Genomic DNA, 21,110 nt, shown 5'->3' with positions numbered 1-21,110 from the left:
CTTTCACATAGGTTTAAATGAGATAGTGTATGGCACGTGGGATGCATTCAAGCAGTGTTATGTGTTATTATTAACCGAGGAAGAACGCATGGGTCTAGCACAGGACAACTATAAGCCATGAACTTGTTCGTATGAATCCAATTCAGTGCTCTATCCTGGACATATTCCTTGGGTTCCTGATTGGGCAGATATTTTAGTTATTTTGAGACCACTCTTCTTAAAAATGCATACATTAAAATTCAAATGGAGGCAGAAAATGGAAACTCAGGGGAAAACATCAGAAGACCAGGTGAGCCCCACATCTTTTCAGTCTCAGTGGGTGATCACTAATTTAGGCAGAAAACTCCACAGAATAACTGAAGCCCCATATAGTGTGCACTTGGAGTGTTAAAAAATAGCAGAGGAAAATTCCAGTCCATCTGAGGGTCAGGAGACAATGAAGGGGCTGCCTTAGAGCCCGTACATAAGGAACACACCCCTGGAACAAGGCACAGCACTCCCAGGATTGCCTAAGCTGGAGGAAGCATTAGAGAAGAGGGAGAAAGTGAAAGTGAGCAGGAAAATCTCTAATTGGAAGTTTGCCAAAAACTTGGGTAAACTTAAGCTAGTTGGATATTTGTAGCATGGCTACTTCCCAGGAGCATGGCTTTAGTGATGAGTTTTGATCTGCGAAAAGCTGACCTAACACTAAAGTGACTTCTTTTCTGGCTCTTTCCTCCTAGAGACCTCCTGAGAATAGGCGTCACCTTGGCAGGCCATCAGAAGAAGATCCTGAACAGCATTCATTCTATGAGGGTCCACATGAGTCAGTCACCAACGGCAATGGCATGAGAACTCTTGTTTCTTGGGGAAGGAGAGGAGGGAAAAGGACCAAGGTCAAGGGGGACCAGAGGTTGACCACTGTGGAATGTACTGGAGAGATTGGCTTCTCAGCTGAGGAATGCATTTCCATCAGTGAAGAATCAACTGGACCTGTTGCTAGTAGGCAACCTTCATGCCTCAGTGACAGAAGCATGCTTGAGATGCCGTGGGAAACCAAATATATAATAATAAAAATATAAAAAGGTGATGTTCAACAGAAGTGAAGACAAAACAACATGCATCAGGAGAACAAGAGTAAACCCAGCTCCCACCCTCAGTGGACTGGAGTTGCCCATCCACAGGAAGAAAGGGAAGGAGGTAGAGGGAAGAAACAGAAGCAGTGTTCCATTTTCTTCCTCACCAATGACATTCTTTTCTTTTCTCCTTTTGTACTCCTCCCTGAGAGTCCCCTCCCTTCTCCCACACTACCTTTGCTCATGACTCCTGTAGGGAAGTTTCTTCAAACAAAACCCAGCTCCTGAGTCTCCAGATGTTGTTCTGTCAGTTGCCAAAGGACTTTGCTGACCACTGCATGGGGATCCAACCAATTCAATTAATGTCTTCATATTGAAGAAGAGATGTACCTTCAATTGAAAACCTCGTTTTTCTTTTGTTTGCATTTTCTGCAAAAAGGAAAAAGAAACCACAAATTGGGAAAAAAAAGAAGAAAAACCTGTTTCCGTGTGCAAAAGCACACATATGTATGTCTGTGTTATAAAATGACTGCTTGTTCGTAACAGATGCAAACAAGAAAGAAGAACTGGGAAGTCTTTGTCCCTAGGAAATCCAAAGGGGCTGGAATGTGGTGTTGGTTTGGCTTTCTGGTTGGCCTAATCGGCCTATTGGCTCAATGGGAAGAGAGGAGAAGGAGAAAAATAAAATGAAAGGAAAAAAAAAGTTTGCAAATTCAGACAGGAAACAGGTGAGTGGTTTGAATTGGATGCAGTGTGGGCCATCCTGGAATGATACTGACTGATTAATTATTCCTGATAACATCTGAAGAAAAGGAGAAGGAAAGTGTGTCTGGAGAATGTTCTTTCACATCACTGGAATCTGCAATTCAAGAAGTGACAAGGGAGAATTCTTGCTTTACCTATGGACTGGCTTAAGCCGTGTGGCATCCGAGGAATGTTTCCAATGTGTCTGTGTTTCTCTTTACATTCCTTATTGTACCTCATTGTTCAATTCACTTTTGTAAATTCCACCTAACATTTAATTATTTTTAATTTCTCCTTTTACCTTAATCTCCTTGCTAATTTTATCTGTCTAATTAAAAAGAGCAGAAGCATGTCTGGGTTTACGTAAAATGGTGTCAGAGTGTGTATCCCTGGACCCCAGAGGGTTGTCCCCAAATTTCAGGAGAATCCTTAACAACTGTCCTTCTTTCTAATGTGGGAGGGAGGGAACACATCCTTGACCCCATGAATGCCAAGAAGCAGAATATATTAAACTCTCTGGCACTGATGTGACCCAAAGGAAAAACTGAATAAATGAGGCTTAAGAAGTCACCGGCAAATAAACATAAACGATCACCATGAATACACTATCAATCAATCAACCCTGATTTTAGTTTACACACTGCATTTGAGAAGTCCACATCAGGCCAATTTCGTAAATGTAGACTGCTTGCTTGTGGTTTATCTGTGAACATGCAGTTGTGAGTGAAGAGATATGAGGCAGTGAAAGGTGTTACGGTTGCCAAGTAGCTCATTTAATACATGTTTACACTGATAATAGCCTTTTCCCCTAGTCATTGTTAACTTTGATATGGGGTGGTTCTTACCTTCTAAAATCACCGGCCAAGATTCCCTGAACAATTAACCCCTTCAAAGTGGCCCACAAGCCTGGGGGTACAGCATTAATTCAGTGGAGCTCATCTTAAATCACCATCCATGGGCTGAACCCCTGGAGAATGGAAGTGGATGGACAGAACCCCTCTCAGCAAGTTTGCCTGAGGCTGCAAAGGACCCCAATCCAACCATGCAGGTAGAAGAGAAAATTTCCCTTTATTAATTGCTTACCAATTCCATGCACAATTTACTAATTACCCCAAAGACCCCGATCCATGAGTATCATACAAGTCTAGGCAATTTGGCTAATCTACTCTCAATTTTCCACAGGAATGAATTTTAATCTGTCACTAAATTCCTCTGGCAGAATCTTGAACCCTGAATTCTCACTGCCGCCTCCACCAATGCCAACTCATCTTCTGGTTGTGGACAAAGCAGGGTCAAGGTGAAAGTCCTGTTAAACCCTTTGGCTTGGTTTCACCATAGATCCCAGAATGGAGACAGCGAGAATCCAAAGTGCACAAGAGGAAAGCATGAGGGGTCAGCAGAGCCAAGGCCAGGGTGCCTGGAGGCACAGTTTTCAGTGAGGTGGGCACGATCAAGATCTGGACACCCCCAACCCCCACAGATGCCCTGCACAAGGCCCCACCCCTACACCCCAGATGAACTACAGGAACACATGAAGCATGAAGGGAAGGAGATGTGTCACTACTGAGTGAGCCCTCACACATTACCTCTGCAGCACTGGGCCAGTCATGAACCTCTCTGAGCCTCAGTTTCCTCATCTGTGTAATAGGAAAATAATACCTACCTTTGATGAAGAGTATGTAACATTCCTGAGTAGATTCTCTATGCCAGGCACTTATCTAACTGCCTTACATGCATGAAATCTCTTCCTCACCATAATCTTGTGAAATAGTAGCAGGTAATTTATTGTTCCCAATTTTGGATGAGGAAACTGAGAGACAAAGGACCTTCCCAGATCACACAATGGTGGAGTCAGGATTTTGATTCAGGCAACCTGACTCCTTGCTCTTAACCACTTACCCCAGTGGGTCTCACACTTGAGTGTGCATTGGTATCACCTAGAGGTATTGTTAAAACAAAGATCACAGGCCCCACCTTTGGGCTCCTGATTTAGCAGATCTAGAGTGGAACTGGAGAACATGCACTTCTCACAAGTTTCCAGGTGCTGCTGATGCTGCTGGTCCAGGGACCATGCTTTGAGAACCACTGTATTACCCCAGCCTACCTTCCTGAGAATTAGTGATAATAGACATAAAGCTCCTGCTTCAGGAAATAATAGTGATCGAGGTTATTGAGATACTCAGAAAGAAGGGAACGAACCCTCACACTTTTGGCATGAAGTGATGGGAGAGGCTGGTTTGCATCTTGTGTCTTTTCCACTGGCACATTTAGCTCCAGGGGGCTTTACTAACACCTTCAAAGAAGCTCCGTGGGGAGAATTCTGTCAGTGAGACCCCAGTGCTCTAAATTTCAGCTACATATGCTGCCTCATCATCTCGCAGAAGACTAAATCCAATTTTGACCCTTTCTTAAAAACACACTTTGCACAATGGTCAGTGGCCCATAGCCCTGAGAGCCAGGCTAAAGAGATGGAACCTGCAGCCATGCTGTGCAGCCCAGAGCGTGGCTCACAGAAAGGGGACTGCTCAGCCAGCACACCTGCAGCCACTGGGAGTCAGGTGGGCGGAGGTCACACGGGGGCAGGTGGGAGATGTTTAATTAATGTTGCCGGGTCAAGGGTAACGGAAATGGAGGTGATTTGCAGAGAATCCTTGGAGATTATGCCCCACCTTTCCACATCCTCTCCCTGCCCCTTCCAGCACTCAAAGACATGAATGACTGGTAGAGAGGTAGATAAATCTACAGATTATATGTTTATTGTATCACCTGGGTGTCCAAATACATTCATACACTACTGAAATTATGTGCTTCTTCCTGCCTTCCACCTCTCCATATGTCTCCTTCCCACCACGTTACTTGTGGAGCCAGGTCACTGGATTCTTGCCAAGGCCACCCGGGATAATTGAAATTAAATGAGAACGTAAAGCTTTCCTTGATCATGCACTTATGAAGACAGTAGAGAAACCAGTGAGGGTTTAGGAATATCGGAGGGCAGGAAGACTGAGACATAGAGCAGGAAGAAGAGAATCTACAAAGTATCAGTAAAAACGAAAGATTCTAACAGTTCCCTCGCATTCTAAGAAGGCCCTTTCGGGGAGCCTGGGAATTTCATCATCTTTTCAGAAATATTAGTGGCTCTGGCACCAACTGGCTGAGGGCATGGTGAGGTCACTGTCAGTGAAGCAAGGGGGAAGGCACAGCCATGACAGGGATCAGCCACAAATAGGCATCATCCAGAGCACTCCAAGGACACTCAGTGCTAAAAGAGGCCTTAAGATTCCTATCAGCCCGAGTTCTGCATTGGCTGAGACTTGCAGTCCATGTAGAAGTCAAAGAGCCATTTCTGAAAGTAACGAGAGGTTTTGTATTGTCCAAGATATCATTGGGACAGCAGGCAGGAGCATAGTAGAGGGGAATCCCTGAGGTCACAGAAAGGTGGCCAAAAGAGGAAGGGTATGTCTGGATCACACTGGAAGGTCACTCGAGTTGACTGAGGTCCAATGGCAACAATATTCACCACCAGGGAGTCTCTTGAGACCAGCCATTTCCAAATGAGAACAGTTATACAGAGGTCTGAGAACAAATTATCAGTCCCTCTCAGAGAGTACAAGCCCTGGTAGGGGGTGGGAGGATGTGTTCTGCAGACCTGATTAAGAGTGGATGGGATGGATGGGCCTCCATCACTCACCGGCAAAAAAGGAGAGCTCTCCCTCCTGCATCCCTCCTGGGCTGGCCTTGTTATCACTGGTCCTTGAGGGGTTCTTATGACGCTGTGAGTCATGACTTAGCACATAGTATCCTAGCAGAACCTTGGAATTCTCCAAATGAAAGTGGCCACAGGGCACATCCTACTAACCTGTGTACCCAGCACTCAGCACACTGTCTGACACATGGAAGATGCTCAATAAATGTGTGGTGATTAAAGTAAGTTCGAATTGAGAAAGTTTAACATGTCATTATTTCACCTACAAAAGTCCATGACCTTAAAGAGCATGCTTTAAAATAAATTAATCCCTGGGTATTTAGTTGGAATCTTTCTCAATTACTCTAACTGCTATCAATCGTAGCCTATTCTAATTTTAGTTTTGTGAAGTTTAAAACGCTCCTTTTAAACCCTGTTTGAATCTTTAAAATAATGTCACAGTTTTCCCCAGAGCCCAAGCCTGGGGTGAGGCAGCCTCCCACTGAGTGTCAGTCACTGTGCAAAGGCCTTGAGATGCAGGAATGAATTTGATGTTGTCCCTGGTACAATGGCAGCAAATTCGAAGGGCATTGAAGAGCAGAGGCGAAGAATGGTCCAACCCTCTGAGAGCAGAACCAGGGCTGTGTCCTGCTGGAAGATGTCTGGCTGAGCAGAGAGGATGGACAGCATTTCTCTGGCCAGTGAAACTTCATTGGTGTTTTGTACAACTACCTCTACTTTAAGGCTTTCTTCCAAGAGTTGTTTATCCTTTCTAAAGCCACTATTACTCTAAGAATTCCTGTGGCCTCCCTTTCACCAGAAGAAAAAAAAATGTTGGAATAAGAAAACAAAACAAAATTATGGGCAAATGAGCTACTTCTAAGCAACTGAGAAATACTCTTAAATGAGAGAAGTTCTCTTTACCCCGAGAAAACTTTGGTTTTCTCTTCTGGTCTTATTTAAATTCATATTTGCATGTACATGAGCAACTGCTATACTCTGAAAATGGCTTTCTGACAGAATACAATGACAAGTAAATTTCAACTACAATTTTTATAGCAGAACTCAATGTTGTAAATAACTCCAATGGGAAAATGAAGAGGGCTATGTGAGCATAGAGGCAGGCACTACTATTGTCCCAGGCAGTTAAAGAAGGCAACCCCAGGGTGGTCTGGTAAACTGGAACCTGAGTAATGGAAGGAGTTATCAAGTTGAGGGGGTGGTGGTAGTGGTGGAACTCAAATTGTAGGTAGAAAGAACAGCAAGGGCCAAGGTTCAGAAGCCAGAGAGTACATGACGTGTTTGTGGGCTCACATGCTGCTGGAGAGGCTGGAGAATACAGTGCTCCCTCTGAGCAGCTGGAGGGGTAGCAGGGGCTAGAGCATGAGAAGGAATCCAGGTATTACTCTGAGTGGAAGCTGTGGAAAGTAGGTTGAAGCAAGGGAGTTATGTTTTGTACAAATCATTCTGGTCACAAAATAGAAAACCGAATGGCAAAAGTTGATTCAGGGAGACTAGTTGAAAGGCTGGTGTAATAATCTCAGCAGATGATGGCAGCCTGGGTGAAGGCATAGAAGTAGCAGTGGGGATGGAGAAAAGTGGATTGATTCAAGAAATAAAAAGGAGGCAAGAGCAGCAGAAGGGAAAGGGGGATTGGCTTTCAGGGGTGAGGGAGGGAAGAGTTGAGGATGACACTCCAAGTTTCTGATTTGGGAAAATGAGTGGATGTTGATACCATTCACTGACATAGAGAATACAAAAGGAGGAAGAAATTGTGGGAGAGGGGGACAATACGAATTTGAGTTGCCTATGAGCCATTGGATACAGGGCTGCATAATTCAGCAAAGAGATTTGGGCTGATGAAATAGATTTGGGAGCCATCCATTGTCTAGATGGTAATTAAAGCCACAGGAGTAGAGGAGTTTACTGCGTGAGAATGTGAATGGAGAGAGAAGTGAGCCCACATGGGACCCTGAGAAACAACCATATTTAACAAATGTCCAGGCAAAGGAAGGCTCACAGAGGAGTCTGGACAGAGTCACTACAGAGAGAGAGAAAAAAATCAGGAATGTGCAGTGTCCATGGAGCCAATGGGAAATATCTCAGGGAGGGAACGGTGGTCCCGATTCCCAGTGTTGCCGAAAAGGATTAGTATTAGGTAAAGATTAAAAACTGCCCATGTGTTCAGCCACAGGAAGGCCTGGGTGACCATGGTAAGAGCAGTTTCAGCAGAGAGGTGTTGGTAGAAGATGCTAGCTGAGTCGAGGGAAGAGAGAACATCACAATCTTCCAAAAAGAGTGACTTTGAAGAGAAGACAAGTAAGGATGTAGCTGGAGGCTCTTTTTGGTGGTTGTTATTTTGTTATTTTTTAGTGGGAAACTCTTGAACATGTTTAAAAGCTAAAAGAAAAAGATTCCACAGGGAGAGAAAAAGAGAAAGAGGATAATTGAGAGGGTCAGACCCCAAGAAGGTAGGGAGTTCAGGTGGAGGGACGGTATGGCTTAAAGTGAAGTAATTCCAATTTGGTTTGGAGGATGCATAAAGGAAGCATGGCATGAGTCCCTGGCAGAGCTCAACCTCACCTTCCAATTTCTTCACAGTCTAATCACTTAGTTCCCACAACCTCTTGTGATGAAGAGCCATGATTGAACTCACAGGTCTTTCCATGGCAATGTGAGAGTAATCAGGCAAGCACACCCATTTCTAGTGAAATGGGAGAGTGGGCAATGAGAGGATCTAGTGAGAAAGGAAGATGAAAACATCACAGGCTCTTCTCCTGCTCAGAAGCCCTCGGTGGCTACCCAATGCCAGTTTCTGGTCATGCCCACCTCTCCAGGAAATGAAGGCTGCAGAAAGTGATCCATGTCTAAACTGTATGGCTAGAATGAACTGCTTCCAGTTCTGAGCAGCTAGTCCTCCTTTTGCTAGATTGTTGTGGCTCTGTGTTGACTCTTGGAGATCTCCCTCACCCCCATGCTGGAACAATTGCCTTCCTCCTCCAGCATACACTAGGAAAGGTCTGGACCCAGGAGGCTGAGCACACAAGCAGCCAACCCTAAATGCCAGTGGAGTATGGCATGCCAACTGGACTTCTGTGTGATCATAGACACCTCAGGGATCTCTGACCATAGCCAAGATGTTTTCAGAGAAGAAAATGCTGATTAGGGCTCCTGTACCAAGTTTGGGTAAAAGGTGACACTTATACCTTACATTTATAATTGTAGACATTTCCAGCTGTCACCCTTATACCCAAACTTGGTACAAGAGCCCTAATCAGCATTTTCTTCCCTGAAAGTAAAGGGAGTCTTCTCTTCTTAGTGGATCTTACATTCTTCTTAGAATGTGAAGGGAAACTTTCTACCAGCTAATTAGAGGAGGTGCTCCTGGGTCAGGGGCTGAAATTATGGCCACTTGAGAAGTTCTCAAAAATAATAATCATAAATTAAATAATGTAAATGGTAATAGCAATTGCCATTATTTTGAGTGCCTACTACAAGCCAGGCAAACTAATTATTTATACAACTGTTATTATACCCATTTTGAAAGTGAATTAACTAATGAGGTTCAGAGAAGTTCAAGTAGCTTGTTCTAGATCACACAGAAAAGCAAGGATTGGAACTGAGCCTATTTGCCTGAAGTGTGTTCTCTTGAGTTACCAAGCCATATCCCCACCTGAGCTAGACGCCTTCTGGAAATTCCTACTGGCCACCTCAGTCCTGCCACACAGTGCAGGCAACATATGTACACTCTGAGGCTTTGTGTCTATAAAATGGGAGTAATATTCAACCCACAACATTTTGCAAGGGTGAAATGAGGGGCCACACACAAATCACATAGTTTAGGTCCTGGTTGTTGGGAGTACTCAGTAAATGGTGGCTAGTATCAGTTCATTTTCCTTCTAGCAATTTGGAAGCATGATATAAAAATAGAAAATGAATGGGTTCCTGAGGTTTGTTGTAAAAAGTGGTCTTGCCTTCTGATAAAGGTCAATCCTTAACCTCCATGGATTTGGGGGTTTTGTAAACTTCATGGTTATGTGTAACTGTCATCGTAATCATTTCTCCCCTTTGCCTTGCATGTTTGCAGAGATTGGAACTGAGCTTTGCCTTGCTCCTGGGTGGATTCCCAGGCTGCTTGCCATATTGGACCACTGGCTAGATTCTGGAATTTCGTATGCCGTATAGGCACATTGCTTGCTCATTCACACAGGCCCATGGCTTTTCATCCCTGCTACTAAGTCAAATATCCTCTTCTGATTAAAGCCCAATTTCTGGGCTTATTAGTCCATATGAAGAAATTTCTTCAGTTAAATAACTGTTCAGAGATTTTCTTGTGACTGAAATGTCATCCTCGGGGTCAATCTATTGGGTTTCCAAAAGTGTGCTGAGTGCACCGTCAGTGGGTGAGAGGGTTTCAGGACACATGTATCCACATCCTTTATATATTTATACAGTGTACATCTCCAGTGTACATTATGCATTTATGTTAATGTACACTGGAGAAAAATAAAGGTAGCACAAAAACATATACATTATTTCACACTAATTATAATGTTCCTTTAAAAATAAGTTTATGAAAGTAAAACTGGTTCTTGGTTTTAGGGACATAATGGTAGCTAAAAGATAGTACAATTAATGTGTGGATATGGTAAAATATTGTGGAGGGAACTAAAAAATTGAAATGTGGAAACCTATGAATCCTTATCACCTCTGTTCCCATTTCCCAACACCACCCCCTCTGGCACCCATCAAGGCTGTCACAGTCCCTGGTGGCCACTGCTCAACCCCTGCCCTGTCCCACCTCCTCTCACCTGGCTGCTTCCTGGCTCTGCTTCAAGCCTCAGCTCTACTTGAAGGATCCCAGATTCCTCCCACTTCGGTTAGCTGCTTCTCCTCTTTGCCCACTCCATTCTCTGTGCTTCTCACCATCACAGTGTTCAGCCCTCTGTGTTATCACGGTCTGTTCATGCATCTTTATCCCTGGGAGCTCCATCAAGCAAAGGAGCGTGTCTTATTTGTGGCTGAATCTGCAGGCCTGGGGCACTGTCTTCATACAGTAAATCTGCTGAATAAATGAACTAATAATTGAATCCACGCACCTTTGCCATCAGTCACTTCCAACTGAGGAAAGCAAAAGACCAAGCATGCTCATTGATTACATTGATTCTTCTTGAAGTTACTTCACCTCAGGCTCAAGGTTGGGCCATGTATATTACAATTCTCTAGGACTCCGTGGACATAACCCTGCTCACATGATTTCATTTGTGCTCTCTCTAAATGAAAATACAGCAGCTGGGCAGGGCACCTGGTGGTGGGTCTCCCTGTAGAATAGAGCAGATGGCACCAAGCCTTTCATCTATTTTGCCCAGGAAGAAGAGAGCTCCTCTGCCTATTGGTGACCTCTAGCTTTACTCACAGTCCGGTATTTTCCAAACGCAAAGTGCCTACTGCAATTTTGAAAGATAATTCTCTCTGACATCCAATTTAACAATTAACAATTTTTTTTATTGTTTTTTCCCACCATGGGGCTCAGCTCCTGCTGAGATGTTTCACAGAGAGGGCAGTTTGCCAAGCATTAACTTGTCTGGCCCAGGGGGCATTACTGTACAGCTGATTTCATTTGAGTGAACATCATTCCTTTGGTCTTATTTGCAAACTGTCATATGCTGCTGAGATTTAGTTAACTGTTTATGGTTCTGAAACTCATGGCTAGCCAGAGTGCAAGAAAACTGAGCATCTCTTCCAGACTCCAGTGCAATAGATCTAACCCAGGAGATGGCAAAATGTTTCCACTGAAGGCCAGATAGTTATTATATTAGGCCTTGTGGACAATATGATCTCTTTTGCCACTATTCATCTCTTTTATTGTCCCGTGAAAGCAGTCATTGATGATATTTAAATTGATGGGTGTGGCTGTGCTCCCATAAAGCTTTATTGATAAAAACAGGTGGAGGGTTACAGTGGTATATGTACCATAGTTTACTGAATCCTTGTGTAACTTAGTGATTAAGACCTCCTGCTCTGTAATTGGGCCAACCTGGACATGACCTGCCTAAGGTGGACTGGAGGGGTGGTGGCTAGAGTCAGAGAGCTTGGGGCAGACTTCAGGAACCTAAAATATTTGTAAAAGCCTCACCAACTAAATCCTGATCCCTGGACTATCTAATCAGCCTCATTAGGCAGTCCTTACCAATGGGTCTTGCAGTCATTCTTGAAAGCTGATTTCAGGAGAATCTTAGTGTACTGTAACATGGCTAACCACCACAGAAAGCTATAAACCAAGCAAGCCTCCCAGAATATAACATGAGTGGTGAAAAGCAGACGCTTCGTGATCAGTGTTAAAAAGCCAGTGTTCCTGGACTAAAGCATCAGGAAAAGGAACCGTTAGTAACTGTGGACTCTGATTTCTTGGCAAATGGTGAGACCTTCTCTGGCGAGTCAATGGGAAAAGTAGAAACATATAAGCAGGTGACTCAGGAGAGGGCGGCCGTAGTGAAAGGCTGGAGGAGAGTCTCCAAGAGGAAACATTACGTATTTGTGTATTTGTAAATTATTTATTTGTATATTTGTTCATCCATTCATTCAGAAGTCTTTACTAGATCCCTATAAATGCCAGGCACAGCTTTACTCTAAGGGAGCTCACAGTCTAAACGGGGAGTTAATCGGGAAATTAAAAACAACATGAGAAGTGCCGTTATAGCGACGGGAATCCCAAGGGAGGGCTGTGAAGCTGGTTTGTGAGGGTTTGGGCCTTCTGGATTAGGGATCTGAAAGGAGGCAAGGAGGCCGTTTCCAGACAACACCTAGCTAGCTGTTCACCACACGCGGGCAGCACCAGGTTTGCCCCTAAGAGAGTCTGGCTTGAGAAGCTTGGCCCCAAGCTGCCGTCACCCCCTTCTCCCCCACACCAGGGCCCATGTCGCTGGCTTTGAAGGAAGTGCCTTGATGACCAGACCCTGCCTGGTCCCCACCCTGGACCCCAGGCTACTGGCCCACCTCTGCGGCCTCTGAGCCCCCAGAGTTTCCCTGAGCGCTGGGGAGAGATTTACTGCACTCCACACACTATGGGGAAGCCATCCCTTTTCCAGCCCGTGATGAGAAGCAAGCATAATCAGCTGCCGCACACATGTAATTAGAAGAAATAAGACCAGTAAGAGGAAATTGGTTAAGTAAGCCCAAAATGACTTTTTTATAATAAAGAAATAAATCTCAGATAAAAGAAGCTAACTGAAGCCAGAGCACACACTATCTTTCCTTTTGTCGCACAACCTGTTTTCAGAAGAGAAGCCAAGGTCACCTCACAATGCAGGGTTGCACCTCATTCAGACCATGGGGTTGGTGATTCTGCTTCTGGTGTGCAGGTGGAGGGGGTTTTGGATGAATCCCACATGCACTGGTGCACTTCTGTAGACCCAGGCAGCTGCTTCTTTGATCCCAGGACACCCGATTGCATCCTTATCTCAGTCGTGTTCCCTGTGGCAGAATCTGCATCCCTGGGCCAGGCCCTGTCTCCTCATCCCCCTTCCTCTAAATGTATTTGATGTAACTTTCCACTGGGCAGCTGCCCCTCATGCATGCTCACCGCCCCTCACTCCCCTCTCACTCCCTCCTCCTTTGCTCTGGGAAATTCTTTTCAGCTGTCAGTCCCATTGCTACATTTCTATGGCAACCACAACCCCCAGCCTCATTGCCTTTCCCCACCTTGCATTTATACCCACCCCCCTCTTCCTTTTGCAAGTAGGATTTTCTAGGAAAGCTGCTGATAGACTGGGGTTCCAATAATTTTCTTCATAAAATAAACAGTTGAGCAGAGGGAGTTGGGGGCAGCAGGACCAGCTGAGGGGGCCACTGGGAAACAGAGTCGAGAAAGCAAGCAGTACAGTGCAGTGCACATGTGAAAGAAGAGTCCTGGGTGCAGCAGTTAACAGCCTCAAATCCACCTGGGCCCGCAGTACCGAGCGAGGTGTGGCAGCCTCCCCCAGGGCATGCAGGGACAGAGTGCCAAGTGTTAGCACTGACTGGTGGCCATCACAGCTGCACAGCCAGGAAGGGGCAAGGCGGGTCAGGCCCCAGAGGAGACATGCCTGCCAGGCTGCTCTGACACAGACCAAAGGGAGTGAGGACACAAGCTGCAGCCCGCAGGGGAAATTATCCCAAATATCCTCATTACAAAGGAAAGTGCCTCTGAACCCATCAGCGCTTAACTGTCGGAAGTGCCCTCTCCTTGGAAGACAGGGCCATTTTACCAACTCTAATGGCCATTTACATCCATCCTAGTCCGCTGAGAGTCACAGGCTCCTCTGGGTACTGCAGGCCGCCAAGCAGGTGTCAGGGAGAGGGCAGGTGCAGGAAAGTGATGGCCAACAGGAGGGCACATGGCTGGGGGCCAAGGAGGCAGGCCGCTTAGCTGGAGGGAGTAAAGCATGTAGGAGCTCAGAGAAGAGGGTAAATATTATTACGTGACTTTTTTATAAATAAAAGAAATATGTTTTTGGCTGCTAATGACCTTCAAATTAGCAGCTTTTTCAGAAAACACTTATGGATTTTTAATTCCAAACATAGCTGAGTGTCAGTTGCAGCAGCAATGAAAGCAGCAGGGCAGCTGGGTAGTTTTAAATAAGAGGAAACCGAGATCATTATTTTTGAAACTGTCAGCTTTTACGCCTCTTAATGGATTCACTTTCTATCATCTCCCCCCACCCTGCTATGGTCTTTGAAGATTCCCAGGCATTCTCTGTGGGAGAGAGGAACAGAGGCACAGCCTTGTCATGTGGAAGGACCTGGGCTTTAGTTCCCACCTTGTCTATAAAGGGCATGACAGTAACTGGCAGGGAGACTTAGCACAAAGTGCTTCCAAAGAGTATGAGAGAGAAAAGAATTTCAGCCTGGGATACAGGGACTCGGGGTGTCTTTCTCTAGCCTCCTCCTGATTTCATGTTAGAAACAGAGATCAGTGACCTGAGAGCATCTGAAGGAGGAATGGAGAGGACAATGACAAAGACAATGAGGGAGAGAAGGAGACAGATAGAGAAATGCCATGAGAGGTTGAGGGATAGGGAGGATGAGCAAGCAACAGGGCAGCGCTTCTCAGTGTGTGGGTCTCTGGCCAGCCGCAGCAGCGGCAGCTTCACCTGAGAGCTTAGAAATGCAACTTCCCATGCCCCAGCCCAGATGCACTGGATCAGGAACTCATGGAGAGGACCCACAATCTGTGTTTTTATAAGCCTTTCAGGTGGTTCTTATGCTCACAAAAGTACGATGACCACTGACCTAGAGCAGAGGAATCGTGGCAGAGAGAGGAAGAGAGGAGTCAATGGCAATGGAGAAGGAGGAAAACAAGAAAGAAGAGAAATGTGGGGATGAGTCAGTGGGGCTCCAGACCTCTGGCCTTCCACAAATACATTCCACATTGTTTTGGAACCATCAGCCCTCAGGGGACTGTTCCACTGACACCGCCACCCAGTCTCACCATGTGGAGCCTCTCTTTACCAGTGGGGTTCCTAGCAGAGCTGACCTCTAAGTTGCCAGTGACCCCCAGCTATACCAGGCTTCTTCCAACACAGGGAAAGGGTGCAACATCATTTCACTGGTCTGAAAAAATGGGGTTTGTGCTCCTCTTTCGCTCACGTGGACTGCTGAGCAGCCTTTTTCACTGTGCACTTCACTTTTATTTTCAGCTACCAGAAAGATCAGCTGCCAGGTTGAATTTTAGATAAAAGTTGAGCTCTTTTCCAAGCTGTGAGGCCAGTGGACAAACAGCAAAAATATTGCCTATTTGGTCATGGAGCACCTGGCACTTAAAGCATGATTGGCCCTAAGTTAACAATGATTGTTCAAAGTTAACAAACATATGCCTTCTATAAATCTAGCCAATAGACCTTTATTAAGTTTCCAGTTTGTGCAGAGGTAACTCTGGCCTGACTGCTGCCTCCTTGGTAAAACTGGGGGTAAGGACCCTTGCTGAGAGGCCCTGACATCACCCAGACCTCAGACTGGTACTCACTTTCTCCAAAGACTCTGATCATCTCAGGCCCCATGACCAAATAGGAAATATTCTTGCTGTTTGTCCACTGGCCTGTTTGTCCACAGCCATTCTGGAAATGTGAAAACATCTTAAGGAGGTTCCTGGGACTTTTCTGATCTTGGCACAGCTAAGTAAAACCATTCATTTGACAATATTTACTTATTAGGGACTCTAAGCCACCTGGAAACAGGCACTATTTTCGGGTATTTGGGATTCGTCACTAAACAAAACACAGATCTAGGTCCACCGTAGGATTTAGCAAGGAGCACTGATAACTAACACTAAACGTAATTCATAAATTATCTAGTACCTTTGAAGGTGAAAAGTACAGAGAAAGAAGAAAAGTTGGAGAGTGGGGAAAGAGTTGTTTTGAATTAAATTAAGGCAATCAGGACAGAACTCATTGAAAAGGTGGGATTTGAGCAAATATTTGAAGTAAAGGGAGTGAGCCATGATGGAAGAGTCTTTCAGGCAGAAGCTGCTGGAGCTATCACCTGGTGTATTCAAAGAATAGCAAGTCGACTTTCCATTCGCTATATAATTTAAGCCCCATCATGCCCTGATGTACTAGGTATTATTACTAGCATTTCACAAATGTAAAAACTGGGGCTAGGAAGGCTGCATGGGTTGGCAAAGGCTGTCCAAATAGTGTGTGGCAGAGCTGTTATTCCAATCCTGACTGAACCGATCCTAAAGCACATATTATTTTTTAAAATATACCTTGCTTCCCAGTGTGTGAAGATGGGTGTGGGGATGCTGACAAAAAATAAGACACAGAGTCCAGCCACAGAGACAAGAGAGCTGCCACAGTCAGTAGGCACCGGCACACGGCAAGGGAGTTCCGACCATATATGGTTTGACCTTCAGACAGTGAAGGAGACATCTCTGCCAAGAACAGTGGTCTCACACTGGAAAGTATGAAATTCATGCCCAAGAGAAGGTACAAGTCCTACACCATAACAAAAACATAAAGGAGAAGGCTGCCATTCTAAGAGAATTTAAACCTCCTGTCCCAAATGACTGATGTCACAAGACTCTGCCAGAAGTTGTCTGATGGGAAGGAATTGAGGCAATCTGGGTGAACATTGCTGGGAAAGTCAATAGCCAAAATGTGGTGGATGAAGATCATGAAGTCCTACGTGTTCCAGAAAATGGGCTACTAGATTTTCACGTAACCACCTGCATAGATTTTTAACTTTTATTTTAATTTATAATAGACAATAATTGTACATATTATGAATATGTATATAGTGATGTTTTGATGCATGTAATATACAATGATCAGATCAAGATAATTCCCATATCATCTGAAACATTTATCACTTATTTGTATTGGGAACCATGGATGTCCTCCTTTTATCTATTTGAAACTATATAATACATTATTGTTAACTATAGTCATCCTACAGTGCTATAGAACACTAGAACTTACTCTTCCTATCTAGCTGTAATTTTGTGTCCTTTAACAAATATCTCCCCTTGCCTTCCTTCCCCCCACCCTTCCCAGCCTCTAGTATCCTCTGTTCTACCTTTTACTTCTATGAGACCCACTTATTTAAAGATCATAGGTTTGAGTAGGCAAAAGAAGAGAAGGATGGGTATATAATATGACAATAGACACTTCATAAGAATAAACACAACCAAAATATCTGTACTGACCACAATATAATGGCTGTCTATGCTTGGGAAGGATGAAGATAATCTACCCCTTCCTCAATTACTTCATTTGCTGCATATATATATATGTACATATATATACGTATGTATCTGTTACGCATATATAAACAGATATGTATATATCTGTTTGTGGATATCTGAAATGCTTCATTAGTCTGTCAACTTTTATTCCAGGACAGCACTATCTTAATTAACACAGCCTCAGTGCACATTTTAATGAATAATGTGAGTCATCTATATTTATCCACTTTTATAATTCTCATAGCCATTTTCATCTGTACGTTTTCCAGGTAAATCATGGGATAATTTTGTAAAATTCCAAAATGTCAATATGTTTACTGATACAGCTGTAAGTATTAAATTGATATGGAAGAGAATGGACATATTTACCAGATATATCTTATTTACAAATATGGCATTTCTGTCCATTTCTTCAAGTAGTCTCTTATAGTCCTCAGCAAAATTTTGTACTTTTCATACATATGCTGTATATTTCTTGCCAAAATTTTATATAGTTTATATTTTGCTGTAGTCAGGGATCTATTCTTTTTTATTATAATTTCTAATTGTTTTAAAATATATTTTAATAACTGCCCAACATATTGAGCATTATTTTTGTTAAATAGTTATTTAATGGATTTTATTATTTTGGTTCTTTTTTTATTTAGGCATATAATAGTACAGTCTATAATAAAAGAGAGTATTAATTCTAAGTCATAAATTTTTAAATCTAATTTTCCTGCCTTATCACATAGTCTAGAACTTGTATAAAAATATTCAGTAATAGTATTGGCAAACATAGTTATCTTTTTTCTTACTTAAATGAAAATGTCTTCATTGTATCACAATGAGATATAATTTTGGTTGCTGCTATTATACATATATTGAAATAGGGGCATTTCTATCTTTGTTTTACTAATAATTTTTATTTAGAATGGATATTGTATTTTTTCAAATGCATTTTAGCATTTAGAGAGAAGATAATATATTAAACCAGAATTGAATTCATAAAGTAAACTCTACTTTATCTTGGCATATTTTGTTTTTAATTTGCTAGTGGATCTGATATATTACAATTTTACATAAAATTCTTGCTTCTGGATTAATAACTATGGTTACTGGATAGTTTTCTTATTTGTATATTCATGCTAGCCTTTTCAGCATTTTACTATCAATGGTCCTGATTGTCATTTTAATTAAACTATAAAGGAAACAATGTCAAAATTTGAGTCAACAGCTTGATAAATTCAACATCTTGGTAAACTCAAGCAAATTCACTCATGTAACTATCACCCAAATCAGGAAATAAAAAATTCACTGGCATTAAGCATGCTCCCACCAACTGTGCCCCCCAAACTGTTTTGCATTCTTTTGAACCTTATGCATGTGTAGTAGTATAGTATGTATTATTCTGTGCTTGATTTGTTCTGCTCAAATCATATTTGTGAAATTCATGTTCTTATAATAGTCATTCATTCATTTTGACAGCTGTATAATATTTATTTGTATGATCATATCATAATTTGTTTCTTTACCCCATTATTGTACATTTGGACTATTTTCAGTTTTCCATTATTACGAATAACTGTACTATGAATACTCTGACATGTGCTCTTCGGTGTACCTGTTTTTGATACATGCATGCATGCACTTCTATTACTACATACCCATAAGTAATATTGCTGGGTCATAGGACATATACATTCACTGCTTTAGTAGGCACTTTCAAATATTTTCCAAAGTGGTGAAATAAGATTGCAAATAAACTAGAAAATCTAGAAGAAATGGAAAAATTCCTCGACAAATACACCCTCCCAAGACTAAACCAGAAGAAGTTGAATCTCTGAATAGACCAATAACAGGCTCTGAAATTGTGGCAATAATCAATAGCTTACCAACCAAAAAGAGTCCAGGACCTGATGGATTCACAGCTGAATTCTACCAGAGGTACAAGGAGGAACTGGTACCATTCCTTCTGAAACTATTCCAATCAATAGAAAAAGAGGGAATCCTCCCTAACACATTTTATGAGGCCAGCATCGTCCTGATACCAAAGCCTGGCAGAGACATAACCAAAAAAGAGAATTTCAGACCAATATCCTTGATGAACATTCATGCAAAAATCCTCAATAAAATGCTGGCAAACCGAATCCAGAAGCACATCCAAAAGCTTATACACCATGATCAAGTGGGCCTCATCCCTGGGATGCAAGGCTGGTTCAACATACACAAATCAATAAATGTAATCCAGCGGCACATCCAAAAGCTTATACATCATGATCAAGTGGGCTCATCCCTGGGATGCAAGGCTGGTTCAAGATATGCAAATCAATAAATGTAATCCAGCATATAAGCAGAACCAAAGACAAAAACCACATGATTATCTCAATAGATGCAGAAAAGGCCTTTGACAAAATTCAACAACGCTTCATGCTAAAAACTCTCAATAAATTAAGTATTGATGGGACATATCTCAAAATAATAAGAGCTATCTATGACAAGACCACAGCCAATATCATACTGAATGGGCAAAAACTGGAAGCATTCCCTTTGAAAACTGGCACAAGACAGGGATGCCCTCTCTCACCACTCCTATTCAACATAGTGCTGGAAGTTCTGGCCAGGGCAATCAGGCAGGAGAAGGAAATAAAGGGTATTCAATTAGGAAAAGAGGAAGTCAAATTGTCCCTCTTTGCAGATGACATGATTGTATATCTAGAAAACCCCATTGTCTCAGCCCAAAATCTCCTTAAGCTGATTAGCAACTTCAGCAAAGTCTCAGGATACAAAATCAATGTACAAAAATCACAAGCATTCTTGTACACCAATCACAGACAAACAGAGAGCCAAATCATGAGTGAATTCCCATTCACAATTGCTTCAAAGAGAATCAAATACCTAGGAATCCAAATTACAAGGGATGTGAAGGACCTCTTCAAGGAGAACTACAAACCACTGCTCAATGAAATAAAAGAGGATACAAACAAATGGAAGAACATTCCATGCTTATGGGTTGGAAGAATCAATATTGTGAAAATGGCCATACTGTCCAAGGTAATTTATAGATTCAATGCCATCCCCATCAAGCTACCAAAGACTTTCTTCACAGAATTGGAAAAAACTATTTTAAAGTTCATATGGAACCAAAAAAGAGCCCGTATCGCCAAGTCAATCCTAAGCCAAAAGAACAAAGCTGGAGGCATCATGCTACCTGACTTCAAACTATACTACAAGGCTACAGTAACCAAAACAGTATGGAACTGGTACCACAACAGAGACATAGATCAATGGAACAGAACAGAGCCCTCAGAAATAATGCTGCATATCTACAACTATCTGATCTTTGACAAACCTGACAAAAACAATAAATGGGGAAAGGATTCCCTATTTAATAAATGGTGCTCGGAAAACTGGCTAACCATATGTAGAAAGCTGAAACTGGTCCCTTCCTCACATCTTATACAAAAATTAATTCAAGATGGATTAAAGACTTAAATGTTAGACCTAAAACCATAAAAACCCTGGAAGAAAACCTAGGCAATACCATTCAGGACATAGGCATGGGCAAGGACTTCATGTCTAAAACATCAAAAGCAATGGCAACAAAAGCCAAAATTGACAAATGGGATCTCATTAAACTAAAGAGCTTCTGCACAGCAAAAGAAACTACCATCAGAGTGAACAGGCAACCTACAGAATCGGAGAAAATTTTTGCAACCTACTCATCTACAAAGGGCTAATATCCAGAATCTACAATGAACTCAAACAAATTTACAAGAAAAAAACAAACAACCCCATCAAAAAGTGGGCGAAGGACATGAACAGACACTTCTCAAAAGAAGACATTTATGCAGCCAAAAAACATATGAAAAAATGCTCATCATCACTGGCCATCAGAGAACTGCAAATCAAAACCACAATGAGATAC

General features: G+C 42.7%; 1 protein-coding gene across 3 annotated transcripts in view; it reads left to right on the top strand.

The window, feature by feature from the left end:
• Nucleotides 1-5,723, top strand: part of EPHB1 (EPH receptor B1) — a 457,376-nt gene extending 451,653 nt beyond the window's left edge. For all 3 annotated transcript variants that reach the window (XM_030816782.1, XM_003265255.3, XM_030816781.1), the window contains one exon: nt 723-5,723. In XM_030816782.1, the coding sequence (XP_030672642.1) occupies nt 723-831 (109 nt within the window). In that variant the 3' untranslated portion in view covers nt 832-5,723. The remainder of the gene's footprint in view (nt 1-722) is intronic.
• Nucleotides 5,724-21,110: the final 15,387 nt, after the last annotated feature.

Source organism: Nomascus leucogenys, chromosome 8 (genome assembly GCF_006542625.1).
Source record: "Nomascus leucogenys isolate Asia chromosome 8, Asia_NLE_v1, whole genome shotgun sequence".
Taxonomy (NCBI): domain Eukaryota; kingdom Metazoa; phylum Chordata; class Mammalia; order Primates; family Hylobatidae; genus Nomascus; species Nomascus leucogenys.
This window is presented reverse-complemented; position numbering and strand designations above follow the sequence as displayed.